Source organism: Ochlerotatus camptorhynchus, unplaced genomic scaffold, assembly GCF_037179485.1.
Source record: "Ochlerotatus camptorhynchus isolate MF236.1 unplaced genomic scaffold, CSIRO-AGI_Acam_v1.1 ptg000213l, whole genome shotgun sequence".
In the NCBI taxonomy this organism is placed as follows: domain Eukaryota; kingdom Metazoa; phylum Arthropoda; class Insecta; order Diptera; family Culicidae; genus Ochlerotatus; species Ochlerotatus camptorhynchus.
In genome coordinates, this window is record NW_027040703.1 from 7,504,740 (window position 1) to 7,527,861 (window position 23,122).

Genomic DNA, 23,122 nt, shown 5'->3' on the forward strand with positions numbered 1-23,122 from the left:
TTAGTATTTCCTGCAACATTTATTTGAGCATTCAATTTGATATGCTCACGGATGATGAGAATGATCCATCATCCAGGCAAAATTTTACAAAACGTTCCCGGTCTAATGCCAAGAAGGAAAAGGTCTATTGTAACAACCACTTCTGATTTCCATGCTCTTCGGACGGAACTTTTGAACTTCGTTAAATTCAATTTTCACTTTAAATTGGCCATTGGGTTGAATGCCGTGTAATGCCTGAAACCATAGATGGATTCAAACGTCTTCTCAAGTATCTTACTGAGAAGCAGCACACATTTTTTACTTACGACACCAACACTGAACGTCTGTTTAAGGTTGTCCTGAAAGGTCTGCTCAGTGGTGAATCGCTCGATCAGATCAAAGATGCATTGACTAAACTACTTGGAGTTACACCAATACAAGTAATCAAAATGAAAATGCAATCCCGTCCTGGCGATTCGCGCAACGGGATTTCTAATGATTTTTATTTAGTTCACTTCAAGTCTAGTGAACTAAACAACCTTAAGGCCTTGGAAAAAGCTAGCCTTATGCTCCATGTCCGAGTGAAGTGGGAACACTTCAGGAAGATTGGAGTAAATTTTCAAAACCTTTTCCAAGGCCTTAAATGCCAGGGATGGGGTCACGGAATAAAAAAAAAATGCTACATGTCAGCTAAATGCATGAATTGTGGTGATTCCTCTCACGACGGACGAGTGTCCTGTGAAGGAAGATCCTAAGAAATTTAAATGATCAAATTGTGGTGAAAACCACAAATGATTTTTTGGGAATGTAAGACTCGTAAAGTGATCCTACAATCTCGTTCTAGTGGAGGCGAACCAGGCTCAGGCTGAAAGTCTCCTAAATAATGATAAATCAATCAATCAATCCCGTTCTAAGCGTCAATTCTAGATAGAGCTGGAATTAGTGCGTAACAGCTTTTGTAAACAATGACTTCTCTCGATGATTTATCGAAAGTCATACATCAAGCAATTCGACATCACCATCGAGTAGAGGATGAATTCTCCTACCCGATGGATGTATTGGTTTGTTTTGGCGTGTCTTGAATTTCTAGAAATCAACGAGAGAAAGTATTGTTTGCAAAGGGTGTTACGCCCTATCTAGAAATAAGAAACGCTCGACGTTCCCGACTAGGTACTAATTTCTCTGTTGTTAACAACGGTCAGCGGGGAACAAATTCTACATTCGTATCCGTAGATACAAACAACTCACAAGCTTCAAATACTTCATCTATGCGTGCTTCTTACAATGTTCAGCAAGTAAATGGGACTACCTATGTTGTTATTGCAGCGGTTAGAAATCTAAATCATAATTCTAACGGAAATCACGCGATCCTGCCATGAAATGTATCTGGCGAGATTAACAAAAACAAATTAAATAGCGATTCTCTGCCCTGAGGAACAAAACTTTTGAAGATTATGTTTCGAAATTAGACCCGAGTTTCAAACCCATTTGAAGCTTACAAAAATTTTGAGAAAAAAAAACCTCAAAAGCCTATTTTAGCGCTTAAAAAATGTAGTAAAATTTTGATCACAAATTCGAAAAAAGCTCAGAAACTTGCTAAGCAGTTCTAGAGTTCCCATAATTTCAGTTTGGGTCATACTAGTCCTATTGAAAATCAGGTTGCTCGGGATGATCTGAATATTTCATCTCAGGAAAAAAACTCAAAAAACTCCCAGAGAGTACCTTGTCTTTCTTGGTTTAATTATTTAACAGAAGTTTCCATTTGGCATACCTTCCTGATATATGAAAAAAAGCAAAAGTTGTTCCAATTTTGAAGCCGGTTAAAAATCCAGCTGAAGCTTCTAGCTACGGACCAATAAGTTTGCTTCCATCAATAAGTAAACTTTTGGAAAAGATTCTTTTACATAGAATGATGCTTCACATCAATACGAACTCAATTTTTGCAGTTTCGCCAAGGGCATTCATCTACTCATCAATTATTAAGAGTTACCAATTTAATTCCTTCAAACAAATCTGATGGCTGCTCAGCTGGAGGTGTTCTTCTAGACATAGAAAAAGCATTAGATAGTGTTTGGCATGAAGGTTTGTTTGCTTAATTGCTAAATATATTATAAAAATAGTTAGAGATGAACTAGCCTAAGGCTAAAAATCTCTTAAATAAAGAATTAAAAAAAAAAAAAAAAAAAAATATAAAAATAGTTCAAAATTATTTAACTGACAGAACTCTGCAGGTAAACTATCAAAATTAAAATCTGAACGACTAACTGTTAGAGCTGGAGTTCCTTAGGGTAGTATTCTTGGGTTGCCACAAATGCCAAAACAGGCATTCGTGTTATTTGCAGCAGACTGCAGAAAAGTTTAGATATTTTCACTTCGTATTTACAAAAATGGAAGATTTATTCCAACGCTTCTAAGACTTACTTTATAATATTTCCACGTAAGCCTAGAGCTTCTTTTTTTAAACCTAGCAGTAGTCACATAGTCATTACGAACGGAGTTGCAATTTCTTTGTCAAGTAAAGTGAAATGTCTTGGATTAGTACTTGACCAAAAAATAATTTTTAAAGATCACATGAGGGCATGCAAGCCATATGTAACAAATATATAAAATGTTTGTATCCTCTTATAAACAGAAAAACTAAACTCTACCTGGAGAATAAACTTCTTATATTTAAACAAGTTTTTAGATCGGTCATGCTACACGCTTTGCCAATTTGGTCTAGCTGTTGCACTACCAAGAAAAAAGCACTTCAAAGGATTCAGAACAAAGATCTGAGGATGATTTTGAAGTTGCCTCCTTGGTTCAGTACTACCGAGGTACATAGAATTTCGAATGTTGTTCTACATACTTTAGAAAAAATGTGATGTGTTGTGAATGGAACGCACCATCAGTGCAAGGATTACCAATGTCTGCAGATACTTTACCGGTTGTAAAGTTCTGCCTGATGGTTTGTTGCAGCAGGGTGAATCAGTTTCATTGAAGACCTTTGGAAGACAAAACGACCAGATGGCCATCTGTAATCACGTGACAAGAGATTGGCAAATCCACGAACCCTCGTCCAGTCAACAAATCCTTTGATTCCCTTGCGCTACCCCCACCCCGGGAATATAGGGGAAATGGTGCCCTAATTTGGGCCCATACATCAATTCAGCAATCGACTAAATTTTTAATAGCGACCAAAAATACCAATTAGTACCGTCTAGATAAAATACATAAATAGTAGATTTACATCCACCGACATTACATTAGGCCGACATTACATACATTTCCCCTGATATAATGTTTTAACATATATGATTTACAGTAATGTTCCAACACATGCTCAAAAATGTGCAGACCATTTGGCGTTTAATGATGATTTCAAAGACACTAAACATGGGATGCGAGGAGAAAACTCCATTAAGAATTTGTCAAATTTAAGAGAATCATGTAAATTTAGGGGGAGGTAGCTCATCGATTCTTCCGGTTCGCCTCCTAGCATCGTGCTATAAGGTACCAGGCGATAACCAGGGTAGTTGATCGATAGCTCGATGACGTCATTTCGTTGGCGTCTGCAATGGGAAATTCTCATAGCAGGCGTTGACGATGGGACGTTGTCGAGTTGTTGAATAGCAACTATCGTGGTAACTCACCGATTACCTGTCGATCTGCCAAATTTGGAAAGACGTCTGCATTGAATTGTCTCATATAATAATATTCCGCCCACTATATCACAAGAAATTGCGAGTAGCTGAGTGGAATGGAGATAAGTTAAGCATTGGGTACAGGACCAAGTCTCCCCTGGGTGGTGCCAAAGAATGAGCGCAATAGAATCATCAAGTTGCCATAAGGCACGGAATGAGACTATTGCATGGCTGGCTAGTCAAAGTCTTCCATTCGTTAGTCATTTCAGGTGGATTAGAACAGGTTTAGGTTTAGGGTGGGCGTTGGCCAGATTTGGATTTTTCAGATATAATCCTAAATAGGACCTAGATTATTTAATACACTAGTAACCTCAACTTCTGTCACAATGTTTCATTGTGACTAATCAACACTCAATGGGTAAAATATCAAATTTGCGGTAAATTTGAAAAAAAAGGGAACTTGGAGTGTAGAGTGCACTGCCCACTGGACGATTCTGAAGCCTGACCAAGTGAGTGGGTTACGGGTTTATTTGATTGTACGTCATTTCCAAGTTATATATAGATACATTCATACCATTGGCATTTTGTATTTGAGATAAGACAGAGACAGGATGCGGAGGGCCCGCTTAGGGGGAGCGCTGTTATGGCTTCCATTTATTAAATAGTTCAGATAGGCTGGAAATGATAGGTTCATGGTGAGAAAATGTACCATATGGTGCCCGTTCTCTGATCAAAATTAGATTCAAATCGTCAGGCCCTGCCCTGGAATAAGGGAATTGACGATGATTTGTCAAGTTTAATTTTGCATTTGCATATAATTGTAAGTTTAGGTTTGCTTTTGTAATTGTAAGATAGATAGTTTGCCTCAATTGAAACATTGAGTTAAACATGACGAATCATACCTCTAAATAGTAGTAGTTACAGTGCCGCATTATCTAACTTTTGTTTTGTTTGTTTACATATAACTAATACTAATACCTCCTTGTTTTCTCTCTAATTTGTCTACTATGTCCCACTATCACGATGAGAGATGAGCTACCGTACATGGTACACGCGACATATACACTCCCAAAATAGTATGCCGCAAGTAAGTATATCACAGAGGCAACTAAAGATCCAGAAACAAAAACCGAAAACGCTGAACGGTAGATTGGTTTACAGTGGTCGACCAAGGTGTGTGCTGATAAATTACAAAATTACAATTACATCATTATTCCATACATCAGCTTGAATTACGTTGATCGATATTACATTTTTTTTGCTGTGCACTACACCACCGGAGCCAGCAAAGTTCAACAATCCATCGTTGCTTATGCCTTTGTTGTCGTTTGGAACCAGTTTTGCGAGGTAGGTGACGATTGTGCGTATTTCTCGCGTAAATTTTGAAAAGGGCCTAGCCTGAACAATACGTAAAGAGCAAATTGAAACATTGTACGTCGCGTGAAAGTGGAACTTAATGAAGGCCTAAGTACTTTTTCGTAGTTTTTAGTTTTCGGATTTGAAAGATCGTCGGTTACAGTGGCCTGCTCATGAGTCTAATCTCAGGCCCATCCACAATCAAGATTCGTCAATCGTTTTATTTGTTAATATGACTACATGGTAATAACAGCAACTCGATGATTAAAAAGGTGCTCGTCTGCCTAGTGGCAAACGTTTTTGCTTACTGAGCAGAAGACCGTGGGTTTAGTCCCAAGCTCCTTCGCGTTATATGATCGTTAGGACATTAATTCAGCTTATCGTTTACCAAAACGTACCCTGCTGCAAACCCAACCCTCTTATCCAACATCCCAGTGATTCCTCGTGGAAGTGCAGAGGTGTTCTCGGCTTCCATCAAAGCGAGTGTCATGTCAACACAATCCTTCCCATTCCTTTCTTGACCTGTGTTCGGGCGCGGCCGGCGCTGGTATTGCCTAATTTAAGATCACCAGTTTTTACACATTGAGGATGATTGCTAGTCCCAAGCATCGTCTATTGGTTCTCTGTGTAATTACAGCTGATCTGGCAATAACAGAGTAGCAACCGTGGGCGGTCAATCAAGCTCAAGCTCAAGCTCAAGCTAAGAGAATCATGTAAATTTAGTTTGAATAGATAAAATCAGATACGATCTCACCAAGTTAGTCCAAATGAATCCACAGGAAGCATGCGTTCTAGGTTGCATTGTAGTTCCAATCAAAAATGGTTCGTAAACTAGTCCCGTCCAATGTAGAACCAGTTTGAAGTGTCCAAATGTAGTGATCCTCCGGCATGGGATAAAAGATTATCGGCTGTAATCGACTGCTTGATCCGAGTAAATGTAACCAAGTATCAGGTCCAGCAACTTGCGATTTCTTGACGCGACTACGACGAACAATGGAATATCTGGGTTCCAATAAAAGTTCCTCTTCGTTTTCGAAACCGTAAGTCAGTGGCAAATCACAGTCAGTATAGCAGCACGACGTACAGCCAGTTTTCGTAGGGGATAGGATGCAGTTCTCACAGAGCTTTTTCTGCATATATGGTTTAATTCCTGTTGAAACTGATAATCGCGTTCTTGGCCATCTTCGAAAATATTAATCGGATTAATAATCAAATAAGCATAAAAAAACTCCGAGAAAAAAAACGAACGTCATGTTCGTTCACACGCGCAGCCTACTCTGTTAAGACTTTAGAACTAATGTCCAAAACATACTTAATAATAAAGGGAGAGAGAGAGACGGATTAGTAATTTCCATTTAATTCCACTACCCACTAAGATGCCCAAATTCATCAGGATAATTAATAATTTGAGGAAAATATCGTTACAATTTGCAATTCTCAGTTGCAACGATTAATTCCCTAGATAAGATTTATTTTTAATTTTAGTTTGAAGATGACAATAGTTATACTGATAGCGGAAAAATCTACTTCAACCTAATCGCCGCCCATAAGCCACCAGAAGCAGTTTTACATTTTCAACAACAATAGGGAACCCACATTTCATAAGAATATCTCATAGAAAGTCAAGCGATAGCCATTTGAGGGGTATATCAATTTCACCCAATATTTTTTTTTTCTGATTTGAGATTTCAAAAATGCAAAAACTGAACAAAACACTCAATTTAATAAGTAATAATGTGGAACGATAGCATCATCCTAGCCTATTGATTTTAATACCATATGTATGTCAAGTTTCTCTAATGTAAGAATTCATTCCCATATTTACGCTTTATGTGATCAATTTGCCCCCGCATTACGGTATTTAATTTAGAATTGCGTTTATCCGCTTTGTTTCAATGCTACATTTAAACATCCATGAATTATTAATCATTCAGCAAACAAAAAGAACTCAGCCATGCTATCAGTTATCGATGTCCCCAAAGACCTTCATTTGCAATGAATCAAAGCTAATTTGCTGACGGATGTCTAACGTCAACTCAACAGTTGATGACCGACAAGCTTAGATATATTGGCAGACCTCAGACTAAGTCAGAATTTCAGAGTTAAACTTTATGATTGAACGTAAATTAAATAACGAAACTGCCCCCATTCGGTAAGGGGTTTTCTTCAGTTTTAAAGTTAAATTGCAATTACCAGCATTTAGGATTGTTACTTAATATTGCAAAATGACCTCGTTGAACTATATCTAGGGAGAGATCGAAGATTTCCTACCCATGAGCAAATTCAAACCCAGACGATGTCGCAACGGCTATACTCACAACAGCCAAAAATCCCAAACAATAGCCAGCGATTAATCTAATTTAACCGATTACCACCTAAACACAACATCTTGACAGAAATTAATCAATCAAATGCGGAGCGACCCACGCATGCATCATCATTTGAATGGCCGTACACGGTTTTCCATTAGTAATATGCTCCAATTTTCATGCTCGGTTTAGATTTCACACTGCACCGGCAGTCCCCAGTGGACTGCCACCGACCGACCGACCGACCGACCGACCGTTAAGCACGCCGATGGACAATCGGATGGATGGGTCAGGTTGCTTCAAACTTTTGCCACCATCCACCCGGCCTCTCACACTAGCGAGTGATATGTACCTACGGATGAGGTATACCAAATAGCCACCGCATTGAACTAGTAACTCACCTGTGCCGCCACTATGATGAAAGCACACCACCCGACGTGACGTAACCTGAAACAATAAGAAATATTTGTTTTTATTAGATTTTTGCAGTTTGGTCGTTTTTCTTCGGCGCTATCTTCTCGAACTGGACGGACACATCAGTTTTTCCCTCTCTGTAGGCATACCTGGGTCTCTTTCTTTGAATCTGCAGAGTTGGTTGCTTGCGAGGATTCATGGGGGTGCATTTTGACATGATGAGGAATGGCCCAAGGAGACATAAGCGGATAAGCCCGGATCGTTCAGTAGCTCGATTTGAGCCAGATAATTTCGAGGCGGAGATTTGCAACCTTTCGCGAGCGGATATTATTCAAGATTTCTAAGTAATGGGTCCGCTCAGTGTGCGTAGCTACTGCAGGGGGGGCATCATCAGCTCGCACAGTTGGATTATGTGAAATTACAGAGGAAAACCATCATCAACTTTCAATGATTGGATGCACTTTTATGGCGGGAAAAATCCGATCACCATTTTGGCCAGATTGCAAATTCAAAGAAATCCGATCATAAATCTATGGCAACATTGTGTTGAATTTTTCGCAATCACTAATTTGATAGTATTGATCATCAGTGACCGAGTTTCGAAATCCATTGATTCTCATAAAACTTGCTGGCATTCCGATCTTAGCACTTACAAATGTTGCATGATGCAAATGTTCGCTAGCACTTAATATTTTCTATCAGTTTCCGCCCAGCTCGCAGCAGCGAATGCAAAACGTGATCGACACATGGAGTAGAAGCGCAGCCAGTTTCGAGTTTGAGAATGGGATTAAAAATTCAACGATCGGAATCTTACTTTTCGAGGAAGGCAATCACTGCACTGTTGTTATGAGTAGTAGTCGGCATAATCACGACACAAAAAAAAGTGGCAGAACCTTGCGAACTTTAGTTGGCAATTTCCATCCGGTTCAGCAGCAATTGCAGCTCACAGAGTGCAAAAGTGGTTCAGGAGACGATCGCACGATTTGCGCTTGATCGGGTTCATGCCGAATTCAGTCGGGTGGAAAAGAGGATCGCTGCTGACGCTATCATGGTTGAACCTAACACCATTGCGTGGTCGCTTTGCCCCAGTAATCAATCAGAAAGCGCCTCCGGTGCCATCTGTTTGTCCCGTTTTTTTTTCGCTAGCTGTCTAGTTTGTGGTTCGCATAGTAGCAATTTATATCTTTTTAGCATAATTTCCACTGGTGTTGATCTAGTTATTTTGTGGCGTTTTTGTGGATTAGTTTTTGTTCAGGTGGTTTTCAAAGGGTGGTTAATTTTATGCTTGCATAACCCTCAAGGCTGTCTGTCGTCTTTGAAGCGAAGGAATCGATTTTGAGGTCGCAATTGTGGAATGATATCAATCTTTATTGTTCACTAGTATGATCTCAAAATGGATCGTCGCTCCGTAGTTTGGTGTCCATTTCAAGCAACTTGGATATTATCGAATGAGTTCTAGAGAAATGTGTACGACAGGCTTTACGCAAAATGCACTAAACCTAATGTAAGAATTTATGCCTAATGTAAGGAATTGACAAACAAAAATTAACTCTGTATATGTTCAAAATTCAAATTAAATTACATTTTAACCTAGGTGCTCCGGCTACTACAGTAACTTATCAGTCTAAATTGTTATGATATGTATCTAAGTGTGTTTACATTGTTCCTCCTTGGGCAATTCAGTATTTTAATCAGGTTTTACCTGCATAGGGGTAGCTACCCCATTCCCGGCCTATTAAGCACAGCCCGCACTTAGTATTTCTTAATCTGGCGTTGTTTAACACCAAACGGCTTTCAAATTTACCTTTCCATATGTACCGTTAGTTCTGATAAGGGGTCGAGAAATATTTGTTTATTGTTGAAAATGTAAAACTGTTTCTGGCGGCTCATGGGCGGTGACTAGGTCGAAGGAGATTTTTCCCCTATCAGTATAACTATTGTCATCTTAAAACTAAAACTAAAAATCTAAATATAAAGGGAATTAATCGTTGCAAGTGAGGATTTCAAATTGCAACGATATTTTACTGAAATTATTAATTATTTTGTCGGACATTTGTTCTAAAGTCTCAACATTCGAAATTCTATGTACCTCAGTAGTACTGTACCAGGGAGGCAACTTCAAAATCATCTTAAGAACTTAGTGCTGAATCCTTTGAAGTGCTTTTTTCCTGGTAGTGCAACAACAAGACCATATTGGCACAGCGTAAAGCATGGCCGGTCTAACAACTTGTTTAAATATTAGAAGTTTATTCGTCAGGCAAAGGTTGGATTTCCTGTTTATAAGAGGATACAAATATTTTATATATTTGTTACATTTGGCTTGAATGCCCTCAATGTGATCTTTAAAAGATAATTTTTGGTCTCGTACTAATCCAAGATATTTCACTTGGTTTGACCAGGAAATAGGAACTCCGTTCATAGTGACTATGTGACTACTACTAGGTTTCAAAAAGGAAGCTCTAGGCTTATGTGGAAATATTATAAGTTGAGTTTTGGAAGCGTTGGGAGAAATCTTCCATTTTTGTAAATAAGAAGTGAAAATATCTAAACTTTTCTGCAGTCTGCTGCAAATAACACGAAAACTTCTTCCTTTAGCGGAACCTAAAGATTTGTGGCAACCCTAAGGCAAATCAGGGAGGTCCGAAGTGAAAATGTTATACAATATAGGCCCAAGAATGCTATTATGAGGAACTCCTGCTCTAACAGGTAGTCGATTAGATTTGGAATTTTGATAATTTACCTGCAGAGTTCTGTCCGTTTAATAATTTTGAACTTATTTCATAATGTAAAGTGGAAAATTAAACTTTTTTCAATTTAGCAATCAAAACTTCATGCCAAACACTGTCGAATGCTTTTTCTATGTCTAGAAGAGCAACTCCAGTTGAGTAGCCTTCAGATTTGTTTGAACGAATTAAATTGGTAACTCTTAAGAGTTGATGAGTAGTTGAATGCCCATGGCAAAATCCAAACTGCTCATCTGTAAAAATTGAGTTCGTATTAATGTGATGCATCATTCTATTTAAAATTATCTTTTCAAAAAGTTTACTTATTGGACGGTAGCTAGAAGCTTCAGCTGGATTTTTATCCGGCTTCAAAATTGGAACAACTTTTGCATTTTTCCATTTATCTGGAAAGTATGCCAATTGGAAACATCTGTTAAATAATTTTACCAAGAAAGACAAGGTACTCTCTGGGAGTTTTTTAATGAGGATATAGAAAATTCCATCATCACCTGGGTTTTTTCAAAATTTTTGTGAGTTTCCAAAAGGGTTTGGAACTCGGGTCTAATTTAGAAACATTATTTTCAAAAGTTTTGTTCCTCAAGGCAGAGAATCGTTTTTAATTTGTTTTTGCAAATCCCGCCAGATAACTTTCATGGCAGGATCGCGTGTTCTTTGATATTGTCTCCAACGGACATTTTTCAGACGGATCAAGAGCTGAAGATCGTCGTCTATTATAATTGAATCGAATTTTACTTCGCATTTTGGTACTGAGGCAGCTTTTGCTTCATCTAAAGGGTGATACGGTCAAAATTTGGTCAATATCAACTTGACGTATTTCTTTCAATTTTGCATTTAAAAAACCTGAACACCCCTCATTTTGAAGGTGTGTGTGTGTAGAATGTTGCTCCTATTTTGATTTTGGAATTCACTCTTCAGTTGTCAAAATGCCGTCCAAGCAAGAAGAGCAGCGTATCAAAATTTTGCTCGCGCATCGCGAAAATCCGAGCTACTCGCACGCAAAGCTGGCAAAATCGCTAAAAGTTGCCAAATCAACCGTTACAAATGTAATTAAAGTGTTTGGGGAACGTTTGTCGACAGCCAGGAAGTCTGGATCGGGGGGAAATCGAAAACTGGAAGCCGCTGAGACGACAAAGAGAGTTGCCGGTAGTTTCAAGCGAAACCCTAACCTCTCTCTCCGAGATGCCGCAAATAAGCTGGGTGTATCGTCTACAACCGTGCATCGAGCCAAAAAACGAGCCGGACTATCGACTTACAAGAAGGTAGTGACTCCAAATCGCGATGATAAACAAAATACGACGGCCAAAGCGCGATCCCGGAGGCTGTACACGACGATGCTGACGAAGTTTGACTGCGTGGTAATGGACGACGAAACCTACGTCAAAGCCGACTACAAGCAGCTTCCGGGACAGAAGTTTTATACGGCAAAAGGAAGGGGAAAGGTAGCAGATGTTTTCAAGCACATGAAACTGTCAAAGTTCGCAAAGAAATATCTGGTTTGGCAAGCCATCTGTACCTGTGGCTTGAAAAGCAGCATTTTCATAGCTTCCGGGACTGTCAACCAAGAAATTTACGTGAAAGAGTGTTTGAATAAACGTCTGCTGCCTTTCCTGAAGAAACACGGTTGTTCCGTACTGTTTTGGCCGGATTTGGCATCTTGCCATTACGGTAAAAAGGCCATGGAGTGGTACGCCGCCAATAACGTGCAGGTGGTTCCCAAGGACAAGAACCCTCCCAACACGCCAGAGCTCCGCCCAATTGAGAAATACTGGGCTATTGTCAAGCGGAACCTAAAGAAGACCAAAAAAACTGCTAAGGGAGAGCAGCAGTTCAAGGCAAACTGGCTTTCTGCGGCGAAGAAGGTGGCAAGGTGGCTGTACAAAATCTGATGGCAAGGGTCAAGTGTAAGGCCCGGCAATTCGGATTTGGAAAAGCGGAAGCCTAACTGAATATTTTTCCTGAATTGTATACTAATTGAACTTGAAAAAGAAATTTAATTTGATTTTTTAAATAAACGATTTCACAGATTTACACGCGTTTTTCCTTGACCAAATTTTGACCGTATCACCCTTTATAGAAGTAGTCAGAGATTCAAGAGCATAATTAACATCATCTTTGGTTTGCAAAGGAATGTTTGAATCTTATAGTTATATGAGTTACATTCCATAAATGTTCGATATTGCTTCCAATCAGTTCTATGATAATTGAAAGTACACAGATAAAAATTCTAAATTTTAATAGTGATGTAAACATTCATTCACGTAAGCTTGTATTTCATTTTACGCAACCGAGCAACTTGCAAACAATGTTGTTTACAAAGATGGGCTTTTGTATACAATATTTGCTACATTGCATGAAATGTGTCAGAACCTTACATGATATATAATGTAAACGTATATGATATGTGACGCTCCATTTATCTGCATCATATTGAACAGAAATTTACAGTACTTTTTCGAATTGTGTAGAACTGTTGGGATTAGAAATTATTTCTTGAGATATTTCAAAAATTACTGGAAGGTGATCAGAGCCGAAGTCAGCAGGCCTGGGTTCAATTCCAGTCGGCGCCGTAACATCTCTGATCACGCCTTCCTTCGGATGGGAAGTAAAGCCGTTGGTCCTCGGTTCATGAGTTGATGGGTCGATAGGTAGTCCAGGTGTGGGAGCTGCCTTCCTGACACGTCGGTAGCATTGGTGCTCAGCACGGAAAACAAGATCGACGGAAAAAACAAACCAAAAAAAGGAAGTCTATGAACAATGATGGCAAAGCCACCACCAGTTCCGTCAAGATGATCATTTCGATAAATAAAATAACTAGCGTCCCTTTTAACCTTATGGTCAGGTTTATGAAACGTTTCAGTTATAACGGCGATATACACGTTATGAACTCTCAGAAAGTTAAGTATCTTCGTCTTTAAGAGATCAAGCATTCCAATTCAAAATATTTAACGATTTAAAATCCATTACTTAATTTCAAAGTCATGACGATATTGATCGCAAATTTAACTCCAGTTTGAATAGCATCAAATATGGAGTTATTTTTTGGCTTATATTTTAGGAGCAGTAATACTACTGAAGAGTTAAAATCATCAATGTTTCCGATAGAATTATGATGGCTAGAATTTTGATGTTGATTTTTACCAGCTGCAATAGCAGCATAGGCAGCTCTATTTACTTGCTGAACATTGTTAGTAGCACGTATAGATGAAGAATTTGAAGCTGGTGAGCTGTTTGTACCTACGGGTACGAATGTAGAATTTCACATGGCAGTCGTCCTTTGCGAGAGAGGAATCACCACAATTCATACATTTAGCTGGCATGTAGTAATTTGTTGTTTCGTGACCCCTTTCCTGGCACTTGCGGCACTTGGTGAAGTTTTGGAAAATTTCTCTAGTCTTCCTGAAGTGTCCCCACATGGAGCATAAGGCTAGCTTTTTCTAAGGCCTTAAGGTTGTTTAGTTCAATAGACTTAATGTGAACTAAATAAACATAATTAGGAATCACGTTACGTGAATCGCCAGGACGGGATTTCATTTTCATTTTGATTACCTGGACTGGCTCGACTTCACGTTATTTTGTCAATTCATCTTTGTTCTGATCGAGGCAAATCTTTCAAGACAACCTTGAACGGACGTTCGGTGTTGGTGTCGTAAGTTAAAAAATAGTGTTGCTTCTCAGTAAGATACTTGAGTTTGAGTTTGAGTTTGAATCCGTCCAAGGGTTCAGCCAATACACGGCAAATTGGAAATCGGAAGTGGTCATCACAATAGGGGGGACTTTTTCCTTCTTGGCATTATGCCGGGAAAGTTTAGTCGAATTTTGCCTAGATGATGGATCATTCTCATCATCCGTGAGAAAATCAAATTGTTTGCTCAAATAAATTTCATCAGAAGGGTGATCAAAAGATTGTCCCTTCTATTGCGCTTAGGTGCTATGGCAGCAGCAAAACGTTTCTCCAAATCGACTTCCAAGCAGATTACTTTAAGAATCTGAAGGATCGAAGAGGAATTTTTCAAGTCGATGTCCAAGCAGAATTACCTCGTGCAGGGTCCAAACAAGGATCGAATACGAATTAGAGTCAAAGGTAGAAAATTAAGGGGTAATATTGAGCACTGAAAAGTGCTGTTTAAATTTGATGTAGCCTTAGTCAGTGTTGGTGTCGTAAGTAAAAAATAGTGGTGCTTCTCAGTAAGATACTTGAGAAGACTTTTGAATCCGTCCAAGGTTTCAGCCAATACACGGCAAATTGGAAATCGGAAGTGGTTATTACAATAGGGGGTAACTTTTCCTTCTTGGCATTATGCCGGGAAAGTTTAGTGGAATATTGCCTGGATGATGGATCATTCTCATCGTCCATGAGCAAATCAAATTGATTGCTTAAATAAATTTCATCAGAAAGGTGATCAAGAGATTGCCCGTTCTATTGCGCTTAGGTGCCATGGCAGCAGCAAAACGTTTCTCCAAATCGACTTCCAAGCGGATTACTATAAGAATCTCCTAGATGTCCAAGCAGAATTGCCTCATGCAGGGTCAAAACAAGGATCGAATCCCCTATTAGAGTCGAACAAGGTAGAAAATTTGCGGGTAATATTGAGTACTGAAAAGTGCTGTTTTAATTTGATGTAGCTAAAGGTAGCAGCCCAAGTAACAATTCAGCAACCATTTGGCATCCACTCTAATTTATGATGGTTTTACAATGGAAATGAACAATCAGTTTAGTTTAAATACAGCATTTCAAAGTGTAAACCATTGCTGTTTAGTGATTCAGGTGGCGAGAAACCCAAGTAACATTGCTAATTTTATGGAGGTTTTAAAGCATGCTAAAAAACTAAATCATGGTCTGCAGAACCCTTATAAAACCGAAATTGTTACTTGGGAAGTCAACGATTGCCTAGTTTTAAAAATAAATTTAAAGCATTTCTCAATCCATCCATAAAACTGTTCTGTAATTCAATCATAAACTTCATCAGCAATTGTTTATTAATGTCTTGATCAAATACTCTATAAAAGTGTTCTATCATTATAAAAGCAACCATAAAATCATTGGGTTTTAAATGAGAGCAACAGGCATATTTCAATGCTTTTTAGTCTTTTCAAAGTGTATTATAAAATCCACAATTACTCTGTTTACAAATTGAACTTAAAACATATGGATTCTCATAGTGAATTAAACCAAAATTTATGACAAGGAAATCTCGAAGGATAGACGAAGTAGGATGACAAATTCAAGTGATTCTAACGATCGAAGTGAAGTCAATTTCAGCAAAATTTACTTCTTTAGAAGAACCAGCACGTCCGTCTGAAGCGATACCAATAGGTGACGATCGGAATTACTTGGATCAGTACCGTCAGCTGCCAGTTAGCAGAGATGAGCTGATTTCCGTCAACTCATCAAAAATTTCATTTAACGTCACATTCCTGCGTCGTTTGATGGTGCACTTCGGGAACCATCCGGAAGAAGTGGATCTTTTTCTGGAACAAGCTGTTTGAAATGCTTAATATAATACAACACTAGCGCACACTTTCTGAGTAGCTGCTTCCAATCCATTGCCTGGAAGAACGCTGGATTGCACAGCGCAACTATAGAAAGATATATGCTGGCATAAATATGAACGGGATAGGATCAAGCAAAACGGCTTTAGATAAATACAATTCAGTCTGCAAGCCTTTTTAAAACCTTTTTAATTTGTTAGGGATTTCTTGAAAGCAAAACCACTTTTTCACCAGTGGTCCATGAAAATAAGCTTTTATGCCCCCGCCATATTTCAATTATTTTGATGGTTTTTCACAATCTTCGTTTTTCAAGTTATATTTCCTTAGATATAACTTTATTTTGGTCAATTTAGCAATAAGCGAAAATCTTTTTAAAAAATCATGGCTAAGCTAGATGATTGATCTTAAGAATAATTTTGTTCTTACTTAAATTTAAAATAATTAGTAAAATCAACGTTTTCCGAGTGCGGACTTATTTTTTTTTTTCGGTTTTATCACGTACATTTCACATGAGATTTAATATGGCATGTAAAACTAGGGCACTTTATGAGATTTTTTTAAATAATTTTGGTAATTCAACAGGATTTTTATACGATCAGTTTTTATTTTCGTTATTTTGATAAGATCGGAAGGTAATTATGAATTCTTTTCTATCTTGATTGATGCTTTTCTAGTGGGTTCAGAAAGCAGCTAGGGAAAACGGCTCAAGAAAGGGTTTTTCTTTGTTACCAAATAGCTTTTATTGTAGCTTAAATGCGGTTTTCAAATGGTTCTCAATGCGTTCGTCATATAACATTTTTGCAGTATATCAATCTTGAAGAGCTCCGAGAATACATCTTTCAAAACCTTCTCCAGGGTGGGCCAACTAGACAGATTCTAGTCTTATTGAGGTTTTGGTGGATGCATCAATGGCAAAACAGCCTTGATCAGGGTTTTACGAATGTTGGTTTATTGTAGCTTTGTAGTGTTTAATAAAACTTAAAATGTTACTTGGGAGTAACACTTCCTTCAGGAAAAAGAAAATAGTTCACAGAAAGAGAGTACGATGTTAGGAGTTAAATTTGCGAACAATATGGTCACCACAATGAACTTTAGTAATGAATTTTAAAGCGTTAAATATTTTGGATCGGAATGCTCGACCTTTCAAAGATAATTAACTTTTTACGAGTTCATAACGTGCATATTACTGAAACTTTTCTCAACTTGATGGAGCTTTTGGTGGCGTTGGCAAACATCCAATTCTTTCTTCATTTTAAAACGGAAGTATTTGAAACTTTTGGGGATTTGTCGAAAGAAAATTTTTACAACTTACTTTTAGCGCTGCCTATTTGCCATTTCGATGAATTTTCTCAATTTTCAAAAACAAATCCGTAATAGGTCTAAATTCGACATAATTGGTTATTTTAGTGCAACACACCACTCATGGAATAATGCTCAAGTCAATTCAACTGGTTATATACTATTTGATGACTTTCTGCAGACTAAATGTAATCACTATTAAATCTAAACAGGCGAACAAGTCAGCAAGAAATCCCTCAGCTATTGATTTGGTCTTAATTGATTCATGTCATCTGTGTAGCCAATTGGTTATTTTGGTTCTGCTCACCATCCAGTAGCTTTTGAAATATCTCAAGAAATAATTTCGAACCCCAAAAATTCTACTTTCAATTACAATAGAGCTGTTTGGGAGCAATATCGAGCATTTATGGACCAATGCTGATGTTAATAATTCTTTTAAAATTGAAACAAGTACCAAAATGCCAACGCAGCAAAGACAAAATACATGAAAGGAAGAGGTTCTAGGGAAGACACTGTTAGCCTCCAACCCCGAGTTCAGATTGACGGTGACGAAATCGAGGTGGTCGATGAGTTCGTGTATTTGGGTTCACTGGTGACCGCCGAAAATGATACCAGCAGAGAAATTCAAAGACGCATTATGGCAGGGAATCGTGCTTACTTTGGACTCCGGAGGACGCTTCGGTCGAATAAAATTCGCCGCCGCACGAAGTTGACTGTCTACAAGACGCTGATTAGACCGGTGGTCCTCTACGGCCACGAGACCTGGACTATGCTTGTGAAGAACCAACGCGCTCTTGGTGTTTTCGAACGGAAGGTGTTGCGCACCATCTACGGTGGAGTGCAGATGGATGACGGGACGTGGAGGAGGCGAATGAACCACGAATTGCACCAGTTGCTGGGAGAACCATCCATCGTCCACATTGCAAAAATTGAGCGACTACGGTGAGCTGGGCACGTCGTAAGAATGCCGCACGACGACCCAGTGAAAATGGTTCTAGAAAGCGACCCAACAGGAACAAGAAGAAGAGGCGCGCAGCGGGCAAGGTGGATCGACCAAGTAGAAGGTGACCTGCGGACCCTTCGCAAACTACGAGGCTGGCGAAGTGTGGCCATGGATCGAGTAGAGTGGAGATGACTTCTTCGGACAGCAGAGGACAACAAATCCTTAGCCTGATTGGTAAGGTAAGTTGCGAGGTTAAATTCGATTCAATTAAATTCAATTCGACGATAATATACGACGATCTTCAGCTGCAACTATCAATTCCCTTTACAGTTAGATAAGTTTAAGCTTTTAGTTTCAAGATGACAATTTTTTTACCAGAGTTACATTTTCCTCGTGTGTGCAAAAATGTGCTGCCGAGACTCTCAACAAACCGTCTCCCGTCGCAACGAAAACAATATGTGACGAGAGAGAAAGAGACACGCGAGAATAAGATACCAGCGAGAAACAAATGCGACACCCAAAAATCCTTGCGTGCGCGAGGCTCGCGCTGATCTCATGTGCCTCATCTCATGTGCTACGATTAATGCTAGAACTGCAGAGCTCGAAGTTCTGGAAGGTGTAGGTAAGCAAAATACAGGCTGTTGAAACTTGGTTGCTTTGACCGACATTTCATTTGCGTTTGCACAAACCTTTTCTATTTTAGAGGAAAGGTAGCATATATTTGCAGTGCTTAAATTTTTGAAATTCTCTAATAGCAAAAGCCATTAATGTGCCGGTCAATTAGAATATTCTTTGTTTATTTTTTTCCGGTTCAACACTTAACTGCACTTGCATAACTAACATCTTTTGACACGTTATTTTCAAAATATAGAATGGACAAAAATTCTACAAAAAGTGTATCGGTATTGTTTAGTACGGGGATTTACCCGTTGCAAGACGTTCACACATTTTCAACGTAATTAAACCATTCATCGGCAACACAACTGGTATATATTGTTAGATGGGATGTTGCGTATGTATTTTGAATAGCTTATATCGGAATGCTACGAATGCAGCAAAGGTACGATAATTCAATGGGTGGAAGAATTTTTTGCAGAACATTTTTTTCGTGGCGTATTACCTTTACGCTTTCACTTGTACTTTGTTACCATTACTTTTAAAATGTTCAGATTTTTTTTAATGTGCCTCATGTGATCGAGCATTCAGATAAATTATATAACAGAAGCGGTGACCCACTGGGTGATGGCGCGGTCTATGCTAAATAGCTGCAGCAAAATAGTGACATGAGCGGGCATCGTTGGCTTTAAATAAGATGAGCGTGTAGACCAGTGCAGTGATATATTTACAATTTCAATTCTTAATATCACCAAGTCTACCGACCTTCTGTTCCGTTCCTTCAAATCGCTTTCTGGTTGGCACGGTACAATCTAGGTGGCTTCTGCGGGTTTAGATGGCATCGTTTTCGCGTCGATGTCCGTAATCGCTATGAAGAAATAGTCTTTTCGGTTAGATAATGGGCGACCTTGCCTTTGTTTACCAACAGTGCCAGAAGGAAGCGCCTGAGTATCGGCACCAATTCCACAAAGTGACCACCAAGCGCCACCATCTCGCTACAACAAACCAGAAAGTTGAACAGCCATTGCTAAAACCTGCAACAGATCAACCAATCAAATCACCATGTTGCCAGAGTGTATGGTTTAAATTTGGAAAATACCGTGTTGAAAGTTGATCTATCCATTTGAAAAAAATATGATATTCAAAAACTTAAGCACATTCTTAAGTCATCCTTTTTTTAGCAACTCGCTAATTCAGATCAGAAGAGCATCAGCAAATGCTGATCTTTTAAAACTTCCTGGCTGTCTAGGGAGCATATCTGAAAGAATATCCTGTTACTTATGCAACGTTTCCTGAACATCTACAAAATTTCCTTAAGTTTTAGAAAATTTACTCAAATTTCAAAGTACCTTGAAATTAAACGATGGTCGAAAATCTTCATCTATAGGAAGTTCATTGAGATTTTTAAGATCTCTGACAAACTGAAGTTCCCTAAACTGAAACGAAGATCCCTGAAGTTTTCTATCTTTACGAAATTCCCTGAACTTTTTCAAAATGCCCTGTACTTCTATGAAGTTATACGCAGTTCCTCGAATTATTACGCAGTCCACAAAACTTCATCAAATCTTGCATCACGTCTACGTTTCTCGTTGATTTTCCGCAAAGAAAATTTCCTGAATTTGTGCGGAATTCTCTGAACTATTTTAAGTCCATAAGGTTTCATCAAAGCTCTGAAGTTATAAAAAAAGTCCCTGAATAATGAAGAGGTTCCCTGCCATTAAACAATAAACTTCTACGAAGATACCTAAACTTGTATAAAGTTCCCGATTCTACGAAGTTTTCTGAAATTTTCCATGATTTCAGAACTTCAAATAATTTCACTAAATTTAGCTCATGATTCATCTGACATATGCTGGTCTTAATGCATAAAACAAAATATAATAATAATACCAAAGAAACATTCAAAATCAGGACAGTGTTCTAGTGAAAACAGTTAACGGAACATTAGAGTCAAACTAAGCATAAGTGTTACTAATCAAATTAGTGACAGTATAAATAGCCTCATTCAGCCCATACTGTCAATTACGAGCTGCGAGGTATATGAAGTGTCGTTGTCTTATAACTTTTTCTAGTACTTAGAAGAAGAGTTACCGAAGCAGTTTGATGAAACTCTACGAAGTTCACTGAAGTTCGGTGAGCTTCTACAAAGTTAGCTGAACTTTAAAGAAAAATCTGCACTTCAAGAAAGTTTCCTGAACTTTTAAAAAGTTCCCTGAAGTACCACGAAGTTTCTTGAAGCACTACAAAATTCCTTGCAACTCGGATAGCAGTTCGTACCCAGGTGTAGTGGTTGTAGGTGCATTGTCAGACAGCACCAGCAAATCAACAGAGGAAGTGGTAGAGGTGCTGCATGAAAAGGTGGTGATAATAGACGTGCCTTCAGGAGGCCGATAAAGCATGCGAAAACGAACATCAGCATCCTCGGCAGAAAGGGTTTTTCGGAGATTCGATTCGTTGCAAGCACAACAAAATATAGGAAATTGATTTAGATCTCCATTGTAATATTTGTTTAATCATTTGGCTCCGCAGAGCTTTCAAAGATATTGAGCCTACTAAATAAACATTTTGGAAAACATGGTTTTCGATTCAGATACTGACCGTTGAGTGTGACAAATATGTTGGATTCATCCCAAAATTTACAATCCAGTTTTCTTATTTCTCATCTTATTTTTAGGTTGACTACTACTTGGGACGAACACACCATGCTTTTGTCTAAATATATTTGAACAGTTCTCAAATTTAAGTACACGTTTGAATTAACGTCGGATACAGCTTGAAAGGCTGAAAATACTGATGGATGAAGTCACAGGAATCAATTTCAACAACGAAGTTTTTTTAAAGAGCTCTCCGAACTATTGGTTTGCTGCCAGCTGCAAAATACCTATCAATTTGATCCACCAAGATCAATCGGATCCAAATCAGGCTGATCAATATCCCAAAATTTGAGCTAATTTGGTGGCGAACTGATTCTGCACTGGCTCTTTGAAGTTTATATGGGAATTACTATAAGAAAAGTGTATTTTTTGCCCTGCACCATAATGATTTACGGAAAAGTTGTCCATCAGAGCCTCCCTCCCCCCTCTTACGTGAAAATTTCCCAAGTACAACTTTGTTGAAACCCACTTTTTAATTGAATTACAAGAAAATTTGTTATTAGTTAATTTCCAAGTTGATAACTTGCTTGTAGGATGAATCGGCTGTTTTCAGGGCAACACTTATGACATAATAGCCTCGATTTTTTGTCTTATTATTCCAAAGTTGTCTGCTGAGTAGTAAATGAACCATGTCAGAAGAACATCATCTTCCTAATCAATTAATAACTAATTATCCTAACGTTCAATTTTTCAATTCCCACATAAACTTCAAAGGGCCAAGTGCAGTATGAGTTCGCATCCTAATGAGAACAAATTTTGTGAGAATGACCAATCGTTTGAACTTGGTGGAGCTTAATCAATATTTTGAACCATGAAAATTCCATGCGCATGGATCGGTTAAAAATAACCCTGCCGGTAATTGGTTCGTAATCGCTTAACTCATCTTCCGCTTGAAATACTTCTATAAAACCACAATCTCTCAACCCTCAAAAACTGAATACCAACTGATTGAAATCAATCAGTTGTACCAGCAACACGAGAATGTGACAGGACTACAACAGTTCTCTGTTGTTTTCTTTATCACCAACCACCCACTTTTAGCATGCACGCAGGACGTAGGTACGCTGCCGATCTCCCTGGAGCTCGCCGAGCTTAGCTCATGAGACACAGCACATGTGACACGAATGAGGCACGTAGGAACAAAAAAGAAGCGCAAAATAATACGTCTCGAAATATACCTTATACGATCTTATAGAAAGCGTGTCTCTATCACGCGGGATGGATGCACGTGTACATTAACTCTGTTTTATACTGTCACACAGGTATAGACAACCTGTTTTAAACATTGAACACACTTTAATATATACAAGCATTTTTTACCCCTTTGGTTTGTTTTCACTCGATCTTGTTTTCCGTGCTGAGCACCAATGCTACCGACGCGCCAGGAAGGCAGCTCCCACACCTGGACCCTACTTATCGACCCTTCAACTCATGAACCGGGGACCAACGGCCCGAAGGAAGGCGTGATCAGAGATGTAATGCCTCAGAGCATCCCGGCGGCGCCGACTGGGATTGAACCCAGGCCTGCTGGGGTTAGAGGCAATCACGCTTACCACTACACCACCGGCACCGTTTATATATATACAAGCATTCCATAGCAAAACTATATAGTGGAAGAATTTCGTAAAAAATTCTAGTTTTGTTCCTTATCGCAAAATATTAGACTCGTATTTTAAGAGATGAACTAGTCTATGGC

The 23,122-nt window shown here is 38.7% G+C and overlaps 1 protein-coding gene across 1 annotated transcript in view; it reads right to left on the reverse strand.

The window, feature by feature from the left end:
- The window catches only part of LOC135703439 (uncharacterized), an 84,039-nt gene that overhangs the window by 44,697 nt on the left and 16,220 nt on the right, over positions 1 to 23,122 (reverse strand). Inside the window, exon 2 of the mRNA XM_065224676.1 lies at positions 7,669 to 7,714. Coding sequence (XP_065080748.1) covers positions 7,669 to 7,714 — 46 coding nt within the window. The remainder of the gene's footprint in view (positions 1 to 7,668; positions 7,715 to 23,122) is intronic.